Here is a 17,438-nt window from a genome sequence, read left to right as displayed (position 1 = left end):
AAGAAAGAGTTTGTGCAGGGAAACTCTCCCTTATAAAACCATCAGATCTCTTGACACTTATTCACTATTATGAAAGCAACATGGGAAAGACCCTCCCCCATGATTCAATTACCTCCCACCTGGTCCCTCCCATGACACATGGGAGCTGTGAGAGCTACAATTGAAGATGAGATTTGGGTGGGGACACAGCCAAACCATATCAAAGTTAAATGTGGGAATTTTACAACTATATAGGTCTCATTATCCTCCCCACTGTATGTTGTAGTTGTCACATGTATTACATCTACATACATTGAAAGTCCCATCAGATGGTGTCATAATTTTTGCCTTTCAATAGTCATACCTATTTTAATGAATTTAAGAGGTTAAAAATACTTTATTTACTCAGATGTTTACCATTTATATTATTCTTTCTTCATTCATGAAGTTCCCAGGTACCTTCTGTTATAATATTTTTGTTGAGCCTGAAGATCTTGTTTTAGTATTTCTTTTAAAGCAGATCCAGTGGCAATCTTCTTAGTTTTCCTTCATCTAAGAATGTCTTTATTTCACCTTCATCCTTGAAGGATATGTTTGCTGCATACAGTATTGTAGGTGAACAGTTCTTTTGTTTCAGTACTTTAAAAATATAATTCCACTGTGTTCTGACCTTCATGGTGTCTAACAAGAAATATGCAGTCATTTAAATTACTCACCTACAAGGCCAGATGTGGTGGCTCATGCCTGTAATCCCAGCACTTAGGGAGGCCAAGGCAGGGGGATTGCTTGAGCCCAGAAGTTACAGACCAGCCTGGAAAATGTGGTGAAACCCCCGTCTCCACCAAAAATACAAAACATTAGCCAGGCATGGTGGCACATGTCTGTAGTCCCAGCTACTCGGGAGGCTGAGGTGGATCACTTGAGCCTGGGAGGCAAAGGCTGCAGTGAGCCAAAATCGCACCACTGCACTCCATCCTGGATGACAGAGCCCGACCCTGTTTCAAAACATAATAAAAAGAAATTACTCACCTACATGAACTTTGTAACTTTTTTCTGGTTGTCTTCAGGACTTTATCTTTGGTTTTCAGTGGTTTGATTATTATATGTATGGGCACAGTTTTCCTGTTTAGTTTAACTTTTTTGGGTTTGCTGAGTTTCTTGGATCTGTACATTTATTTCCTTTACCAAATTCAGGAAGTTTCCAAGCATTATTTCCTTAAATATATTTCTCTAGCAGTTCTTCTCCTCATTTTGAGGACTGTAATGGCATGAATGTTGGGCCTTTTGTTGTTGTACCATAGGTTCCTGGAACTCTTTTCATTTTTGTTCAACTTCTCTTCCTTTTTTTTCAAATCACTAATGTCTATTGATGTAAGTCCACCGATTTTCTTCTGTTGCTTCATTCAGCTATTGAGCCTTTCCAGTGAGATGTTTATTTTTGTTATTGTATTATTCAGTTCTAAAATTTCCATGTAGTTATTTTCTTTTTACAGCTTCAATTTCTTTGCAAAGAATGTCTATCTTTTTATTTATTCAAAAATGTTCACCTTTACTTCATGGAGCATGGTTATAATAACTGCTTCATAGTCTTTGTCTATAATTCTAACATCTGCATCAAATTGGGGTTGGCATCTTTTCATTGCTTTTGCCCTTTGAGAGTTGTTTCGTTTTTTAAAAGTCAGATAATTTTGGATTATATTCTAGACCTTTTGAATATTATGTTATAGGACTCTGGAGTCTGTTAAAATCTTTAGGAATACATTAATTTTTTGAATTTTAACAGACGGAAGTCCTTGTTATATTGATCCATTGGTTTGTTCTACACTTGTGCACCTTGGAGATGAGTCTGACTTCATATGCAGAATTTAGTATCCCTTTCTTGAGCTCCCTCTCCTGTGTGATCCTCCCCATTCTTCCTGTCTCCCAAGAACTTCCTTTCCTAGTACTCTGGCTATATAGCCAAGGCTTGATCCTCTCTCTTCATGCCATGATGCACTCCCTGCAATTGGTCTCTCTGTGGGCAAAGCAGTGAAATAAAGGAGCTGATAGAAGGCACTACTGCCACTGCCACTGCCACTGCCCCCACTGCCACCCCTACAGTGTGCAGCTTTGTTTCTGAGACTCAGAGTGAGGCCAGAAATGTCTACAGCGCTTCACCCCACAGGGGATCTTCTACCCAGTACTCTGACTAAAGGAACTTTTCTTGGAGTTTTTTCTGTCTGTTCCCATTTGCAGTTCCAGGAAACAGGGAAGTCTAAGCCAGGAGATGTGGAAGGCAAAAAATAAAAACAGAATTAACTGTGGTATGGTCATTCTTTGAGTATTAGTTTTTTTCCTCAATCCATCTGCTCTTACTTTTCAGAGTCCTCCAATAGTTGTGTTGTATAGTCTCTCCAGGCTGTTTAGTTGTAATCAGTGGGAGAGATAGGGTGGAATGCATGTACTCCATCTTAAGCAGAACCCTTTAATTAGATTTGGGAACCTCAAATCTTGGTCTTCTGCCACATTGTTCTTCCAAGGAACTCCTGAATCATGGCTCCTCCCCCAGCTTTAAAAGAGTAAGGGAATCCTTTATGAAATGGTACTTCTGTTCCCAGAATTTACTTATTCCTCTAGCTGAGGTTCCACTGTCTCCATTAGTAACATCACTGTTTACTCAGTCAAAAGACCCTGATGTATCTTTGACTTTTGTAGCCTCCCTCAAATAATCATTCATGAAGTTCTATTAATTGTTTCCTAGAAATCTCTCAAAACCATTTCCTTTTCACTGTTCCCACCTTTACTGCCTCAGTTAGACCTTCATCATTTCTCACCTGTCTGCCTCTGAACTATCACCAGAATTATTCTTTGGAACAGGAGTCAACAAACTACAACCTACAGGCTAGCTACCTTACTTTGTAAGAGAAGTTTTATAACAGCTCACCCATGCCCACTTATTTGTGTATTGTGTATTTCTGCTTTTGCGCCACAGTGGCAGAACTGAGTAGTGGAGACAAAGACCACAGCCTAAATTATTTATGGTCTGGCCCTTTAAGAAAAAGGTTGCCAACTCCTTCCCTAGGTATCACTCTGTTGTCAGTGTATGTGTTCTACAAAATAAACTTCAAATTCTTTATTCAAGTTCTGTTGTAATTGAACCAACGCTTGTCTGTTCAGCCTCATCTTACCACTTGTACCACATACCCTCCTTTCATCCTTCAGGATCAGCTCCTTCACCCTCTTTTCCATGCAGCCATCCCCCTCCTGAAGTTCTTTTTCTTCTCTTTCTCTCACCATCTCCATGCCCCACAATCCTTCTCCCGTAGGCTAAGTTATTTTCCCATCTCTTTTTTCCCATTGCTTTTTTTCCAGATTTTTTTGTTTTGTTTTGCTTTTGAGACAGAGTCTCACTCTGTCGCCCAGGCTGGAGTGCAGTGGTGCAATCTCAGCCCACTGCAACTTCACCTCCCAGGTTCAAGCTATTCTCCTGCCTCAGACTCCTGAGCAGCTGAGATTACAGGTGCCTGCCACCATGCTCAGCTAAAGTTTTTTGTATTTTTAGTAGAGACGGGGTTTCACCACGTTGGCCAGGCTGATCTCGAACTTCTGGCCTCAGGTGATCCACCTGCCTCAGCCTCAGCCTCTGAAAGTGCTGGGATTATAGATGTGAGCTACCACGCCTGGCCCCAGATTTCTATTAAAGTACCTATCAAACTGTTTTTTATTAATAATTGCATATTATATGGTTATGTATTATATATTGTGTATGTACATGCATGCATGTATATATGGATAATCTTCAGTTAAAGCGTCCCTTGAGGACAGTAATATTTTCTTTTCTTTTCTTTTTTTTTGAGACAAGGTTTGACTCTGTCACCCAGGCTGGAATGTAGTGGCACGATCTGGGCTCACTGCAGCCTCTGCCTCCCAAGCCCAAGCGATCCTCCCACCTCAGCCTCCCAATTAGTTGGGACCACAGGCACATGCCACCACAGCCAGCTAATTTTTTTTCTTTTTCTGTTTTTTTTTTTTTTTTTTTTTTTTTTTTTGGTAGGGACAGGGTTTTGCCATATTGCCCAGGCTAGTCTCGAACTCCTGAACTCAGAAGATCCACCTGCTTTGGCCTTCCAAAGTGCTGGGATTACAAGTGTGAGCTACTGCGCCTGGCCCACAGTGATGTTTTTCTTATCTTTACTCTTCTCAGTTCTTAGAATAGTGCCTAGCAGTGTGAGATTTAAATAAATGTATGACGAATTAACGTACTCTTTAATTAAATATTGACACCTGATAAGCAGATTTTCTTTATGAATATTGGTAATTCTTGATTCAAAAAGAAAAAAAACAGTAAACTTTAAAAAAATTTTTTTTTCTGTTTTTTTTATTATTATTATACTTCAAGTTTTAGGGTACATGTGCACAATGTGCAGGTTAGCTACATATGTATACATGTGCCATGCTGGTGTGCTGCATCCATTAAATCGTCATTTAGCATTAGGTATATCTCCTAATGCTATCCCTCCCCTCTCCCCCCACCCCACAACAGTCCCCAGAGTGTGATGTTCCCCTTCCTGTGTCCATGTGTTCTCATTGTTCAATTCCCATCTATGAGCGAGAACATGCGGTGTTTGGTTTTTTGTCCTTGCGATAGTTTACTGAGAATGATGATTTCCAATTTCATCCATGTCCCTACAAAGGACATGAACTCATCATTTTTTTTGGCTGCATAGTATTCCATGGTGTATATGTGCCACATTTTCTTAATCCAGTCTATCGCTGTTGGACATTTGGGTTGGTTCCAAGTCTTTGCTATTGTGAATAGTGCCGCAATAAACATACGTGTGCATGTGTCTTTATAGCAGCATGATTTATAGTCCTTTGGGTATATACCCAGTAATGGGATGGCTGGGTCAAATGGTATTTCTAGTTCTAGATCCCTGAGGAATGGCCACACTGACTTCCACAAGGGTTGAACTAGTTTACAGTCCCACCAACAGTGTAGAAGTGTTCCTATTTCTCCACATCCTCTCCAGCACCTGTTGTTTCCTGACTTTTTAATGATTGCCATTCTAACTGGTGTGAGATGGTATCTCATTGTGGTTTTGATTTGCATTTCTCTAATGGCCAGTGATGGTGAGCATTTTTTCATGTGTCTTTTGGCTGCATAAATGTCTTCTTTTGAAAAGTGTCTGTTCATCTCCTTTGCCCACTTTTTGATGGGGTTGTTTGTTTTTTTCTTGTAAATTTGTTTGAGTTCATTGTAGATTCTGGATATTAGCCCTTTGTCAGATGAGTAGGTTGCGAAAATTTTCTCCCATTTTATAGATTGCCTGTTCACTCTCATGGTAGTTTCTTTTGCTGTGCAGAAGCTCTTTAGTTTAATTAGATCCCATTTGTCAATTTTGGCTTTTGTTGCCATTGCTTTTAGTGTTTTAGACATGAAGTCCTTGCCCATGCCTATGTCCTGAATGGTAATGCCTAGGTTTTCTTCTAGGGTTTTTATGGTTTTAGGTCTAACGTTTAAGTCTTTAATCCATCTTGAATTAATTTTTGTATAAGGTGTAAGGAAGGGATCCAGTTTCAGCTTTCTCCATATGGCTAGCCAGTTTTCCCAGCACCATTTATTAAATAGGGAATCCTTTCCCCGTTGCTTGTTTTTCTCAGGTTTGTCAAAGATCAGATAGTTGTAGATATGCGGCGTTATTTCTGAGGGCTCTGTTCTGTTCCATTGATCTGTATCTCTGTTTTGGTACCAGTACCATGCTGTTTTGGTTACTGTAGCCTTGTAGTGTAGTTTGAAGTCAGGTAGCATGATGCCTCCAGCTTTGTTCTTTTGGCTTAGGATTGACTTGGCGATGCGGGCTCTTTTTTGGTTCCATATGAACTTTAAAGTAGTTTTTTCCAATTCTGGGAAGAAAGTCATTGGTAGCTTGATGAGGGTGGCATTGAATCTATAAATTACCTTGGGCAGTATGGCCATTTTCACGACATTGATTCTTCCTACCCATGAGCATGGAATGTTCTTCCATTTGTTTGTATCCTCTTTTATTTCCTTGAGCAGTGGTTTGTAGTTCTCCTTGAAGAGGTCCTTCACATCCCTTGTAAGTTGGATTCCTAGGTATTTCATTCTGTTTGTAGCAATTGTGAATGGGAGTTCACTCATGATTTGGTCTCTGTTTGTCTATTATTGGTGTGTAAGAATGCTTGTGATTTTTTCACATGGATTTTGTATCCTGAGACTTTGCTGAAGTTGCTTATCAGCTTAAGGAGATTTTGGGCTGAAACGATGGGGTTTTCTAGATATAGAATCATGTCATCTGCAAACAGGGACAACTTGACTTCCTCTTTTCCTAATTGAATACCCTTTATTTCCTTCTCCTGCCTGATTGCCCTGGCCAGAACTTCCAACACTATGTTGAATAGGAGTGGTGAGAGAGGGCATCCCTGTCTTGTGCCAGTTTTCAAAGGGAATGCTTCCAGTTTTTGCCCATTCAGTATGATATTGGCTGTGGGTTTGTCATAGATAGCTCTTATTATTTTGAGATACGTCCCATCAATACCTAATTTATTGAGAGTTTTTAGCATGAAGGGTTGTTGAATTTTGTCAAAGCCCTTTTCTGCATCTATTGAGATAATCGTGTGGTTTTTGTCTTTGGTTCTGTTTATATGCTGGATTACATTTATTGATTTGCGTATATTGAACCAGCCTTGCATCCCAGGGTTAAAGCACACTTGATCATAGTGGATAAGCTTTTTGATGTGCTGCTGGATTTGGTTTGCCAGTATCTTATTGAGGATTTTTGCATCAATGTTCATCAAGGATATTGGTCTAAAATTCTCTTTTTTGGTTGTGTCTCTGGCCGGCTTTGGTATCAGGATGATGCTGGCCTCATAAAATGAGTTAGGGGGGATTCCCTCTTTTTCTTTTGATTGGAATAGTTTCAGAAGGAATGGTACCAATTCCTCCTTGTACCTCTGGTAGAATTTGGCTGTGAATCCATCTGGTCCTGCACTCTTTTTGGTTGGTAAGCTATTGATTATTGCCACAATTTCAGCTCCTGTTATTGGTCTATTCAGAGATTCAACTTCTTCCTGGTTTAGTCTTGGGAGAGTGTATGTGTCGAGGAATTTATCCATTTCTTCTAGATTTTCTAGTTTATTTGAGTAGAGGTGTTTGTAGTGTTCTCTGATGGTAGTTTGTATTTCTGTGGGATCGGTGGTGATAACCCCTTTATCATTTTTTATTGCGTCTATTTGATTCTTCTCTCTTTTTTTTTTTTATTAGTCTTGCTAGTGGTCTATCAATTTTGTTGATCTTTTCAAAAAACCTGGATTTCAAAAAGCTCCTGGATTCATTAATTTTTTGAAAGGTTTTTTTTGTCTCTATTTCCTTTAGTTCTGCTCTGATTTTAGTTATTTCTTGCCTTCTGCTAGCTTTTGAATGTGTTTGCTCTTGCTTTTCTAGTTCTTTTAATTGTGATGTTAGGGTGTCAATTTTGGATCTTTCCTGCTTTCTCTTGTGGGCATTTAGTGCTATAAATTTCCCTCTACACACTGCTTTGAATGTGTCCCAGAGATTCTGGTATGTTGTGTCTTTGTTCTTGTTGGTTTCAAAGAACATCTTTATTTCTGCCTTCATTTCGTTATGTACCCAGTAGTCATTCAGGAGCAGGTTGTTCAGTTTCCATGTAGTTGAGTGGTTTTCAGTGAGTTTCTTAATCCTGAGTTCTAGTTTGATTGCACTGTGGTCTGAGAGACAGTTTGTTATAATTTCTGTTCTTTTACATTTGCTGAGGAGAGCTTTACTTCCAACTATGTGGTCAATTTTGGAACAAGTGTGGTGTGGTGCTGAAAAAAATGTATATTCTGTTGATTTGGGGTGGAGAGTTCTGTAGATGTCTATTAGGTCCGCTTGGTGCAGAGCTGAGTTCAATTCCTGGGTATCCTTGTTAACAATCTGTCTCGTTGATCTGTCTGATGTTGACAGTGGGGTGTTAAAGTCTCCCATTATTATTGTGTGGGAGTCTAAGTCTCTTTGTAGGTCACTCAGGACTTGCTTTATGAATCTGGGTGCTCGTGTATTGGGTGCATATATATTTAGGATAGTTAGCTCTTCTTGTTGAATTGATCCCTTTACCATTATGTAATGGCCTTCTTTGTCTCTTTTCATCTTTGTTGGTTTAAAGTCTGTTTTATCAGAGACTAGGATTGCAACCCCTGCCTTTTTTTGTTTTTCATTTGCTTGGTAGATCTTCCTCCATCCTTTTATTTTGAGTCTATGTGTGTCTCTGCACGTGAGATGGGTTTCCTGAATACAGCACACTGATGGGTCTTGACTCTTTATCCAATTTGCCAGTCTGCGTCTTTTAATTGGAACATTTAGTCCATTTACATTTAAAATTAATATTGTTATGTGTGAATTTGATCCTGTCATTATGATGTTAGCTGGTTATTTTGCTCATTAGTTGATGCAGTTTCTTCCTAGTCTCGATGGTCTTTACATTTTGGCATGATTTTGCAGCAGCTGGTACCGGTTGTTCCTTTCCATGTTTAGTGCTTCCTTCAGGAGCTCTTTTAGGGCAGGCCTGGTGGTGACAAAATCTGTCAGCATTTGCTTGTCTGTCAAGTACTTTATTTCTCCTTCACTTATGAAGCTTAGTTTGGCTGTATATGAAATTCTGGGTTGAAAATTCTTTTCTTTAAGAATGTTGAATATTGGCCCCCACTCTCTTCTGGCTTGTAGAGTTTCTGCCGAGAGATCCGCTGTTAGTCTGATGGGCTTCCCTTTGTGGGTAACCTGACCTTTCTCTCTGGCTGCCCTTAACATTTTTTCCTTCATTTCAACTTTGGTGAATCTGACAATTATGTGTCTTGGAGTTGCTCTTCTCGAGGAGTATCTTTGTGGCGTTCTCTGTATTTCCTGAATCTGAATGTTGGCCTGCCTTGCTAGATTGGGGAAGTTCTCCTGGATAATATCCTGCAGAGTGTTTTCCAACTTGTTTCCATTCTCCCCGTCACTTTCAGGTACACCAATCAGACGCAGATTTGGTCTTTTCACATAGTCCCATATTTCTTGGAGGCTTTGTTCGTTTCTTTTTATTCTTTTTTCTCTAAACTTCCCTTCTCACTTCATTTCATTCATTTCATCTTCCATCACTGTTACCCTTTCTTCCAGTTGATCGCATTGGCTCCTGAGGCTTCTGCATTCTTCACGTAGTTCTCGAGCCTTAGCTTTCAGCTCCATCAGCTCCTTTAAGCACTTCTCTGTATTGGTCATTCTAGTTATACATTCGTCTAAATTTTTTTCAAAGTTCTCAACTTATTTGCCTTTGGTTTGAATTTCCTCCTGTAGCTCAGAGTAGTTTGATCATCTGAAGCCTTCTTCTCTCAATTCGTCGAAGTCATTCTCCGTCCAGCTTTGTTCCATTCCTGGTGAGGAACGGCGTTCCTTTGAAGGAGTAGAGGTGCTCTGCTTTTTAGAGTTTCCAGTTTTTCTGTTCTGTTTTTTCACCATCTTTGTGATTTTATCTACTTTTGGTCTTTGATGATGGTGATGTACAGATGGGTTTTTGGTGTGGATGTCCTTTCCGTTTGTTAAATGCGGGAGGTAAGTGAGGATAAGCTACTCTAGATATATAAGAGATATATTTTGGTTCTCTGAAATAAAGTCCAAATTTGTCTGATGATATTTCAAAACTGGGTAAATCTTTTTTTTTTAATTTGTTTACTCAACTTGCAGTCTTTATGTTCCTCAAAGTCATAAGAAATCAGTTCTTTTCCCATGTAACATTTTATTTTTCTCTCTTCTATCTTCATTTCTGTCCTTGGAGACAGTGAAATTGACAGGGAACTTTTCTATCTTTCTAGGATTCTGTTTAAGTGACTTAACCCTTTTCCAGCCTTTTGTGACAGCAGCCTCCATGCCTAACTCATCTCTACTCTTCTCACTTATTTCTTTTTGCATATTGGTGTCCTTGTAATACACTTCTCAAAATGGTAGAATGGGATTAATAAAAATTTACTACTGCTTCCTCTAGACACAGTTTTTCTCAGATGTATGTTGTCATTTTCCCAAATCAAATTCTGAAACAGGTGTAATTTGTCTTCACATCTTTTCCATGCCATCGCTCAGTCATTTGTCAGTTTCATCTGATTGCCTGCCAGTGCCTTCTTTTCCCAGGCTTTCCCAGGGGCACCTGACCCACACCTGGCATTCCGCCCATCCCAGGACCTTCCAAGGGCAAGCTGATTGGGAAAGCATTTGGAGACTGGAGACCTTCATTGCTCTTTTTGTTTTTTGGGGGGGTTTGTTTTTGTTTTTGAGACGGAGTTTCACTCTTGTTGCCCAGGCTGGAGTGCAATGGCGTGATCTCAGCTCACTGCAACCTCCTTGTCCTGGGTTCAAGTGATTCACCTGCCTCAGCCTCCTGAGTAGCTGGGATTACAGGTGCCTGCCACCATGCTAGCTAATTTTTTGTATTTTTAGTAGAGACAGGGTTTCACTATGTCGGCCAGGCTGGTCTCAAACTCCTGACCTCAGGCAATCCACCTGCCTCGGCCTCCCAAAGTGCTGGGACTACAGGTGTGAACCACTGTGCCCGGCCTCTTTTTGTTTTTTAATTGTGCATAACATAAAATTTACCATCTTAACCATTTTTAAGTGTACAGTTCAGTGGTATTAAGTTTAGTCACATTGTCGTGCTACCGTTACCACCATCCACTGACAGAACTTTTCTTTTTTTTGAGATGGGGGTCTCACTATATCACCCAGGATTGGTCTTGAACTCACATGATCCTCCTGACTCAGCCTCCCAAGTAGCTGGGACTACAGGCATGTGCCACCACACCTAGCTAATTTTAAAATAAATTTTTTTAGAGACGAGGACTCACTGTGTTACCAAGGCTGATCTTGAACTCTTGGCCTCAGCCTCCTGAGTACCTGAGACTATAGGCGCAGAACTTTTCTCATCTTCCCAAACTGAAACTCTGTACCCGTTAAACACTGACTCCCCATTCCTCTTACCCCTGGCAACAACTATTCTACTTTCTGTCTCCGTAAATTTGACTTTCATCGCCCTTGAAGTCATCACTGCCTGTGGGCAGCTGTGGGAAGGACATTCCTCAGTCTTCCTAATCCTTTGAAATGATCAGTTAGTCTCTGGGATATTTTCTGAGTAGTCACATGCTGACAGAGACACAAAAGAAATTTGAGTGACAAAGAAGGTAACTCCTGAGCCAGGTCATTAAGAGAAAGTAGGAGTTATTTCAGCAAAGGGGGAAAGAAGGTCTTGCAGGCACAAGCTGTGAGGCCCTTAGGTGTGAATCAGAGAGGTATGTGAGAGGAAGCACAGCTTGTTCGGATGACAAGAGCAAAGAGTGTGGATGCAAGAACAAAAATATGCGTAGGGTTTCCTTAGATGCTTAGCATTTATTATAATGATACATGGGGAATTAAACATCAGGAAATCATCTCAGGGATGTCAGAGAAAACTAGATGCCTGTTAAAATAACAGCACCCTTCTGAGGATCTGGTTATTATAATTCTTGTGCAATCAGAGTAGTCTTCCATGGCTACCTATGTTATGGTGATTCAGCTCTGTTTCTGCGTCCACCAGTTAACTGACACCCTTTAGTGGCTGCTTTCTCTGTCCATCTCACGTTCAATCCCATAAAGAAAGAGACCAGCAAGAGTGCATGCAACAGAAGCCATCCCTGTCCCTGTCGGGCAGCTTTCTTGTGCCCAGCTGCCTCTGGACCACAATGCATCTTGCTCATTCCTGGAAAGTGGATAATGGGGTCCAGGGGCTCCAACTATGAGGACTGGAGCCTCAGCAGCTGCTGAAGCTTCTTAAAAGAGATGGAGGTGGGCTCTTTCATACCTGTACTACATGGAGACCCAGTGAGAAAATGTGGATAGAGAGATTGGTAAGAAGCAGATCATGAGCAACCTTCTCTGTCACTGTAGGAGGCCTAAATTTATTGTTTGAGCTACTGAGAGTCATGGACTGGTTTTAACCAGGGAAGCAACATGATCATTTATTTGCATTGAAAGAAGTTCATATTGCTAACTGTGCAAACTGAATGGAGGGGGATAAGAGACTGCTGGCGGATTAGGAAAACTTTCACAATAGTAATTGAACCAGGAGATTGTATAAGCTCACCAAAGGTAATTGAAGAGAAAAAAGACCAGAGCCTGTGATAGGGGCCCTGGCCCTTCTTATTGCAACTATCTTTTTTACATGGAGATGGCCACATCATAGCATTATAACTCAGCATATTACTTTAGGGCTTTATGTGTAGTTACCCTAAAGGCAAATAAATGAATAAAAGTCATTACCATTATTGATACCATCTTAAAAGCTATCATTATGTCTTTTGAGAAACCTGAGGTGGAGTTAAATGGATTAATAATATAAGTATTTGTCCATTTTATTCAATTTAGCAATTGAGTTGGCTATTATGACATTAGAGAAAAAATTATTATAGTCCTTTATCAGTGACAATTCTGGTTCCTATTCCTGATCTATTGGGCTATATTTACAGTTCAGGAAAAGGAGAGACCTGCAGAATGGCAAGTATCCTGTCAAATACACTATCTGCCAACTATACTTAAATCCATAGGTCACCTTTTCCACTTATGTGTATATGGAAAATCAGCCCTTGTTTCTGCAGGAAATCCAACCATGCCAAGCATGTAATGATATCAGTAGTCTTTACAGAAGATTTGTGGGGCCATCTGGGGCAAGGCAGTCATATCACACAGCCTGCAACGGTTCTTTCTGTCTCACACACACAAATACACCCACACACCCACACACTCCCCCCACTCCTCATCCAGCACCACTTCCACCCTCTCCAATCCCTACCCTGTTGCTGGATTTTTTTCTTTTTCTTTTTTTTTTGGTCTTCACTCAGCTCCTCTCTGGCTTCTTTGCCGCTTGTAAATTCTGCCTCCACTCTGAACCCCCTCCTCACCAGTTTCGATTTTTCAGCCCTTTATTATCCCGAAGAATTTGCCATTTTTTATTTCCTAAGCCTGCTCTTTGGGGGATGCTCATAGTCCCCAAGGAACTTACTAGTGAACTCTCTCAGCAAACAAAGGCCTGTCTCTCCACATCTTTGAACCAGCAACAGCATGATATCCTTACACATTTTTATAATGCTGTAGCATACAGACATTTTAGGGAAAACAAAAACAAAAGACGAAAATACAGGGAAACAAAAGATGAAGTACAGATCTCTGATTAGTCCAAGTCCATCATCCAGGGGAAGTCCTTGTTCATTACCCTACTGCTGCATATATTCTGGACATTTTTCTGCTATATCACGAAATTTAGAAAATAGTATTTTTTCCCCCAGTTTGTCGGAAACTGGCCACATTTGAGGGAATGTGGCTTGGGGTCCTGTCTCAATCATTGTCTTCTCACGTGACTTGCAGAAGCTGCATATACCCTCCTCTTATATGATGAGCTACTGGAATGGTCTGATCGGCCCCTCAGGGAGTTCCTGACCTACCCCATGCAAACAGAATGGCAGCGCAAAGAGCACCTGCATCTCACCATCATCCAGAACTTTGACAGAGGCAAAGTAAGTGGCCCTGCCCTGCCGGGGGTCCCTCCTGGGGTGATGGTGTTGATGTCCCTTTCCCTTTCATTTCTAGTTTATGAATGCCCACCTCCTTGAGCAGGGATCCTCACATTTTAATGTATATTAGAAACACCCAAAAGCTTGTTAAAATGCAGATTCCTAGGCCCCACCTAGCCATTCTGATTCATTTTGATTCTGAGTGAGCCATTCTGATTCGTGCCTTGTCTGGCACGAGGCTGGGGAATCAGTGATTTTACAAGGACCCTAGGAGAGTCCAATGTGCATGACCTTTTCATTACACTTTGATAAACACCGATTTAGAGATTTTGATCCCCAGTAACATAGTCCATTCGTGGCTGCTTTAGCAAAATACCCTAGACTGGGTAGCTTATAAACAACAGAAATTTATTTTTCACATTTCTGAAGGCTGAGAAGTTCAAGATCAAGGCCCTGGCAGATACAGTGTCTGGTGAGGGCCATCTTGCTGTATCTTCACATGGTGAAAGGGGCTGGCTAACTCTCTGGGGCCTCTTTTATAAGGGCACTAATGCCAATCATGAGGGCTCCACCCTCATGACCTAATCACTTCCAAAGACCCCATTTCCTAATACCATCACCCTAGGGGTTAGGATTTCAACATACGAATTTGTCAGAGACCCAAACGTGCAGACCGTAGCACGCAGATATTGTATTCTCTGAAAAACCGTTATCACCCTTCACACTCTCCCGAAATTGGCATGCATTCTGCTCCATTACACTTTAAGGTAAAATATATGAAACTTAATTTGTTTAAAGAATTTTGTGGCATCCCATCATATACTTAAGAGATGCCTTGGGGTGTTGAAGAAACCTCACTGACTTCATAAAGCAATTCAGTACATCACCTCCCTCCACTTGCTGCCCCTCTTCAAGGGCTTGTAGTACTTAAAAAATTCCTGAATCTGACCGCCATTGTTTATTGGATTTGAACACTTGGATGCTTTGGTGGTACATGTCTTAGACTCAAATTTATCTTGCAGATTGCGGAGGTTAAACAGAAAATTAAAATACAACCAATGTCTGTAATTCTTTTACAAAATATAATTGGGTACACGTAAAAATTTGATGCAAGGAAATTGCTTCTTCCACATCTTACTTTATTATTTATCTAGCTACACTGACATATCATTACATGAATACCAAAAGAAATGTTTTTGTGCCCTCCTGCTGTAAAGTTTCCACCTGTGGGATAAGGTGGTGCAAACTCTCTGGATTCATTTACTGGTCCATCCCCAGGAGTTTGTGCTAGATCAGGGGTTGCAAACTATGGTCCACAGGTCAAATGGCTCACTGCCTGTTTCTCTACAGCCCCAAAGCTACAAATCTCTTTTATGTTTTTAAATGGTTGAAAGAAATCAAAGGAATCATAACATTTTGGGACATGTGAAAATGATATAAAATGCACATTTTAGTGGCCCTAAATTCTTATTGGAACACAGCCATGCTTAATTGTGTCTATGGCTGCTTTGGTGCTATAACAGCAGAATTGAGTACAGCAGAGTTGTGACCAAGACTATATGGTCCTCAAAGACTAAAGTGTTGACTTTCTGGCCCTTTGCAGAAAATGTTTGCTGACACCTATACTAGATTAAAGAATTTTTACATTTCTGCTGAGAGTAACCAACTTGGTTAGACCCCTCACAATTTGCAAGCACAACTAAGCCAAACAAGGAATCCAGGGTACCAGTCACAGATAATTGGGCCTTAGGGGTCAGTGGTAATTCTCTCCTCTGCACTGAGGACCTGTTTATATCCATCTACTCAGCCATTGTGGAACTGTAGTTATTTCAAGATGATTCTGGAATGACACCAAAAAATATTGTTCATGTACCATATATTAATGACTGTTGTGGTAGATTATCATTTCCAGCATTCAAAGGATTTTTAATAGTTTACATTTCAATTACATGGTGTTTTCAAGCTTGAAGTCTCAAGGTGTTTTATAAAGATTAAGAAGCGGACGGGCGCGGTGGCTCACGCCTGTAACCCCACCACTTTGGGAGGCCGAGGCGGGTGGGTCATGGGGTCAGGAGGTCAAGACCATTCTGGCCAACATGGTGAAACCCCATCTCTACTAAAAATACAAGAATTAGCTGGGTGTGGTGGTGTGTGCCTGTAATCCCAGCTACTCGGGAGGCTGAAGCAGGAGAATCGCTTGAACTAGGGAGGCGGAGGTTGCAGTGAGTCAAGATGAGGCCACTCCACTCCAGCCTGGTGACAGAGCGAGACTCCATCTCCGAAAAAAAAAAAAAAAAAAAAAAGAGATTAAGGAGTAAGGCTTGGTGCTCTGAAAGCACTCATGTTCTGACTTTTGGGTAGAAGTAAGTGGATGTTGTCGGATGGTTCCATTGATCTCATTCATTTGTCCACAGTGTTGGGAGAATGGCATTATCTTGTGCCGGAAGATTGCAGAGCAGTATGAGAGTTATTATGACTACAGAAACCTGAGCAAGATGCGGGTAAGGTGCCTGGGTGCATCCTGATCAGACCATAGCCTCCCTTTGTGATTAGCTTTCCAGTGTGGTTCTATGAAATTAACTTTGTGGTCTTGCAGAAACCTTTTTTAAGATAAATCCTCTGAAGCATACTTAGCTATTTATACAGAGAAATAGCAAATTGATTTGTGTAATGCTTTTATTTAACATAAAAAAGTGAGCACTTGATCGGTTTTAAACACCACATATGAAATATACAATCTAATCCAGGATTAACACTTTTAGTTTATTGTGGAAAATCTCCACCCTGTTTGAAGAATTTCCACTTACACATAAGTTTCTGTAACAATATACCATTCTTAGTCCCATAATCTGCAAATCTGTAGGAATGGCTGACCTATTTCTAAATAATTTAGGGCCAAATTCTGTAGGTGTCACCTCTCTTTAGCTTCAGCAATGTGTTTTTATTTGCTGGACTTAGATCGACGTTTCGGTACCAAAGAGCTCAAGGAGTTGAGTATTCTGTTTCTCTGAACCAAATGTTTTATATCTGCTTTGCTCTTAGGTTCAAACAAGTCCTCCTTGCCCTCCAAGTCCTTACTCTTGAGCAACATGAACATTTGTGTCATCTTGTAATAGACAAGATCCTGCTGAGTGCTTCAGTTCTTCAGGGTTTCTAAAAGAGTATCATCAGTTTTTATACATTAAAAAAAAGATTACAATATTGCCTTTTAATTTTGAGGTAGCCATTTAAGAGATAATACCATAAACCTGTAACAGCTCATAAAATCCCTTATATCCCAACAAGGAATTTATTCAACTGGCAGGAACTGACTCTGTCCTTTTGGCCCAGTATTTCATGTCAGCAGTTCATCGATACTTCTCCTAACATGAAAACGAAAGAGAAAAAGCTTGTTTTCACTTCAGTCCATTATGTTGGCTCTGGCAGGCACTGCAGTTTTATATGAAAACATTGCTGTTCATCTCTTGGCATCCTGTCCCTGTAACAGAAGCGAGGTGATGATGTTTACTTGTGAGAGCCCTTGGGTGCCATAGTCACTAAGATTTTTATAAACCCAAAACATTACACTTCATGCCAACTGCTCTTTGGGGTGCTGTTACTAGAGGTGGGATAGAGGGGGAATCTTCAAGTGTAATATTAGTCTTTCTCTGGAAACCCTGGGGATGATAATACCATGAATGGGAAACCATAAGCTTTATATGCTTCATAGTTTCAACATTGTCAGGCGCACTTAAGAGCTTTCAGCCCAGACAGCACTTTACACTATGGGTCTCCTTTGGTTTGGTTTGTTGTTTTATCCTTGCCCAACCTGTGCAAGATTGCACCTTCCAAATGTCCTGAATTACCATGTGCCAGGTGGAGGCAAACCCACAGGTAAGTACATCTGGCATGAGAATTCT

The 17,438-nt window shown here is 40.6% G+C and overlaps 1 protein-coding gene across 6 annotated transcripts in view; it reads left to right on the top strand.

Moving 5' to 3' along the window:
• Nucleotides 1-17,438, top strand: part of DOCK4 (dedicator of cytokinesis 4) — a 525,542-nt gene that overhangs the window by 468,890 nt on the left and 39,214 nt on the right. For all 6 annotated transcript variants that reach the window (XM_054559683.1, XM_024249890.3, XM_054559685.2 and 3 more), the window contains 2 exons: nt 13,394-13,542; nt 15,954-16,040. In XM_054559683.1, coding sequence (XP_054415658.1) covers nt 13,394-13,542; nt 15,954-16,040 — 236 coding nt within the window. The remainder of the gene's footprint in view (nt 1-13,393; nt 13,543-15,953; nt 16,041-17,438) is intronic.

The sequence above is a fragment of the Pongo abelii genome, chromosome 6, assembly GCF_028885655.2.
Source record: "Pongo abelii isolate AG06213 chromosome 6, NHGRI_mPonAbe1-v2.0_pri, whole genome shotgun sequence".
Lineage (NCBI taxonomy): Eukaryota > Metazoa > Chordata > Mammalia > Primates > Hominidae > Pongo > Pongo abelii.
This window is presented reverse-complemented; position numbering and strand designations above follow the sequence as displayed.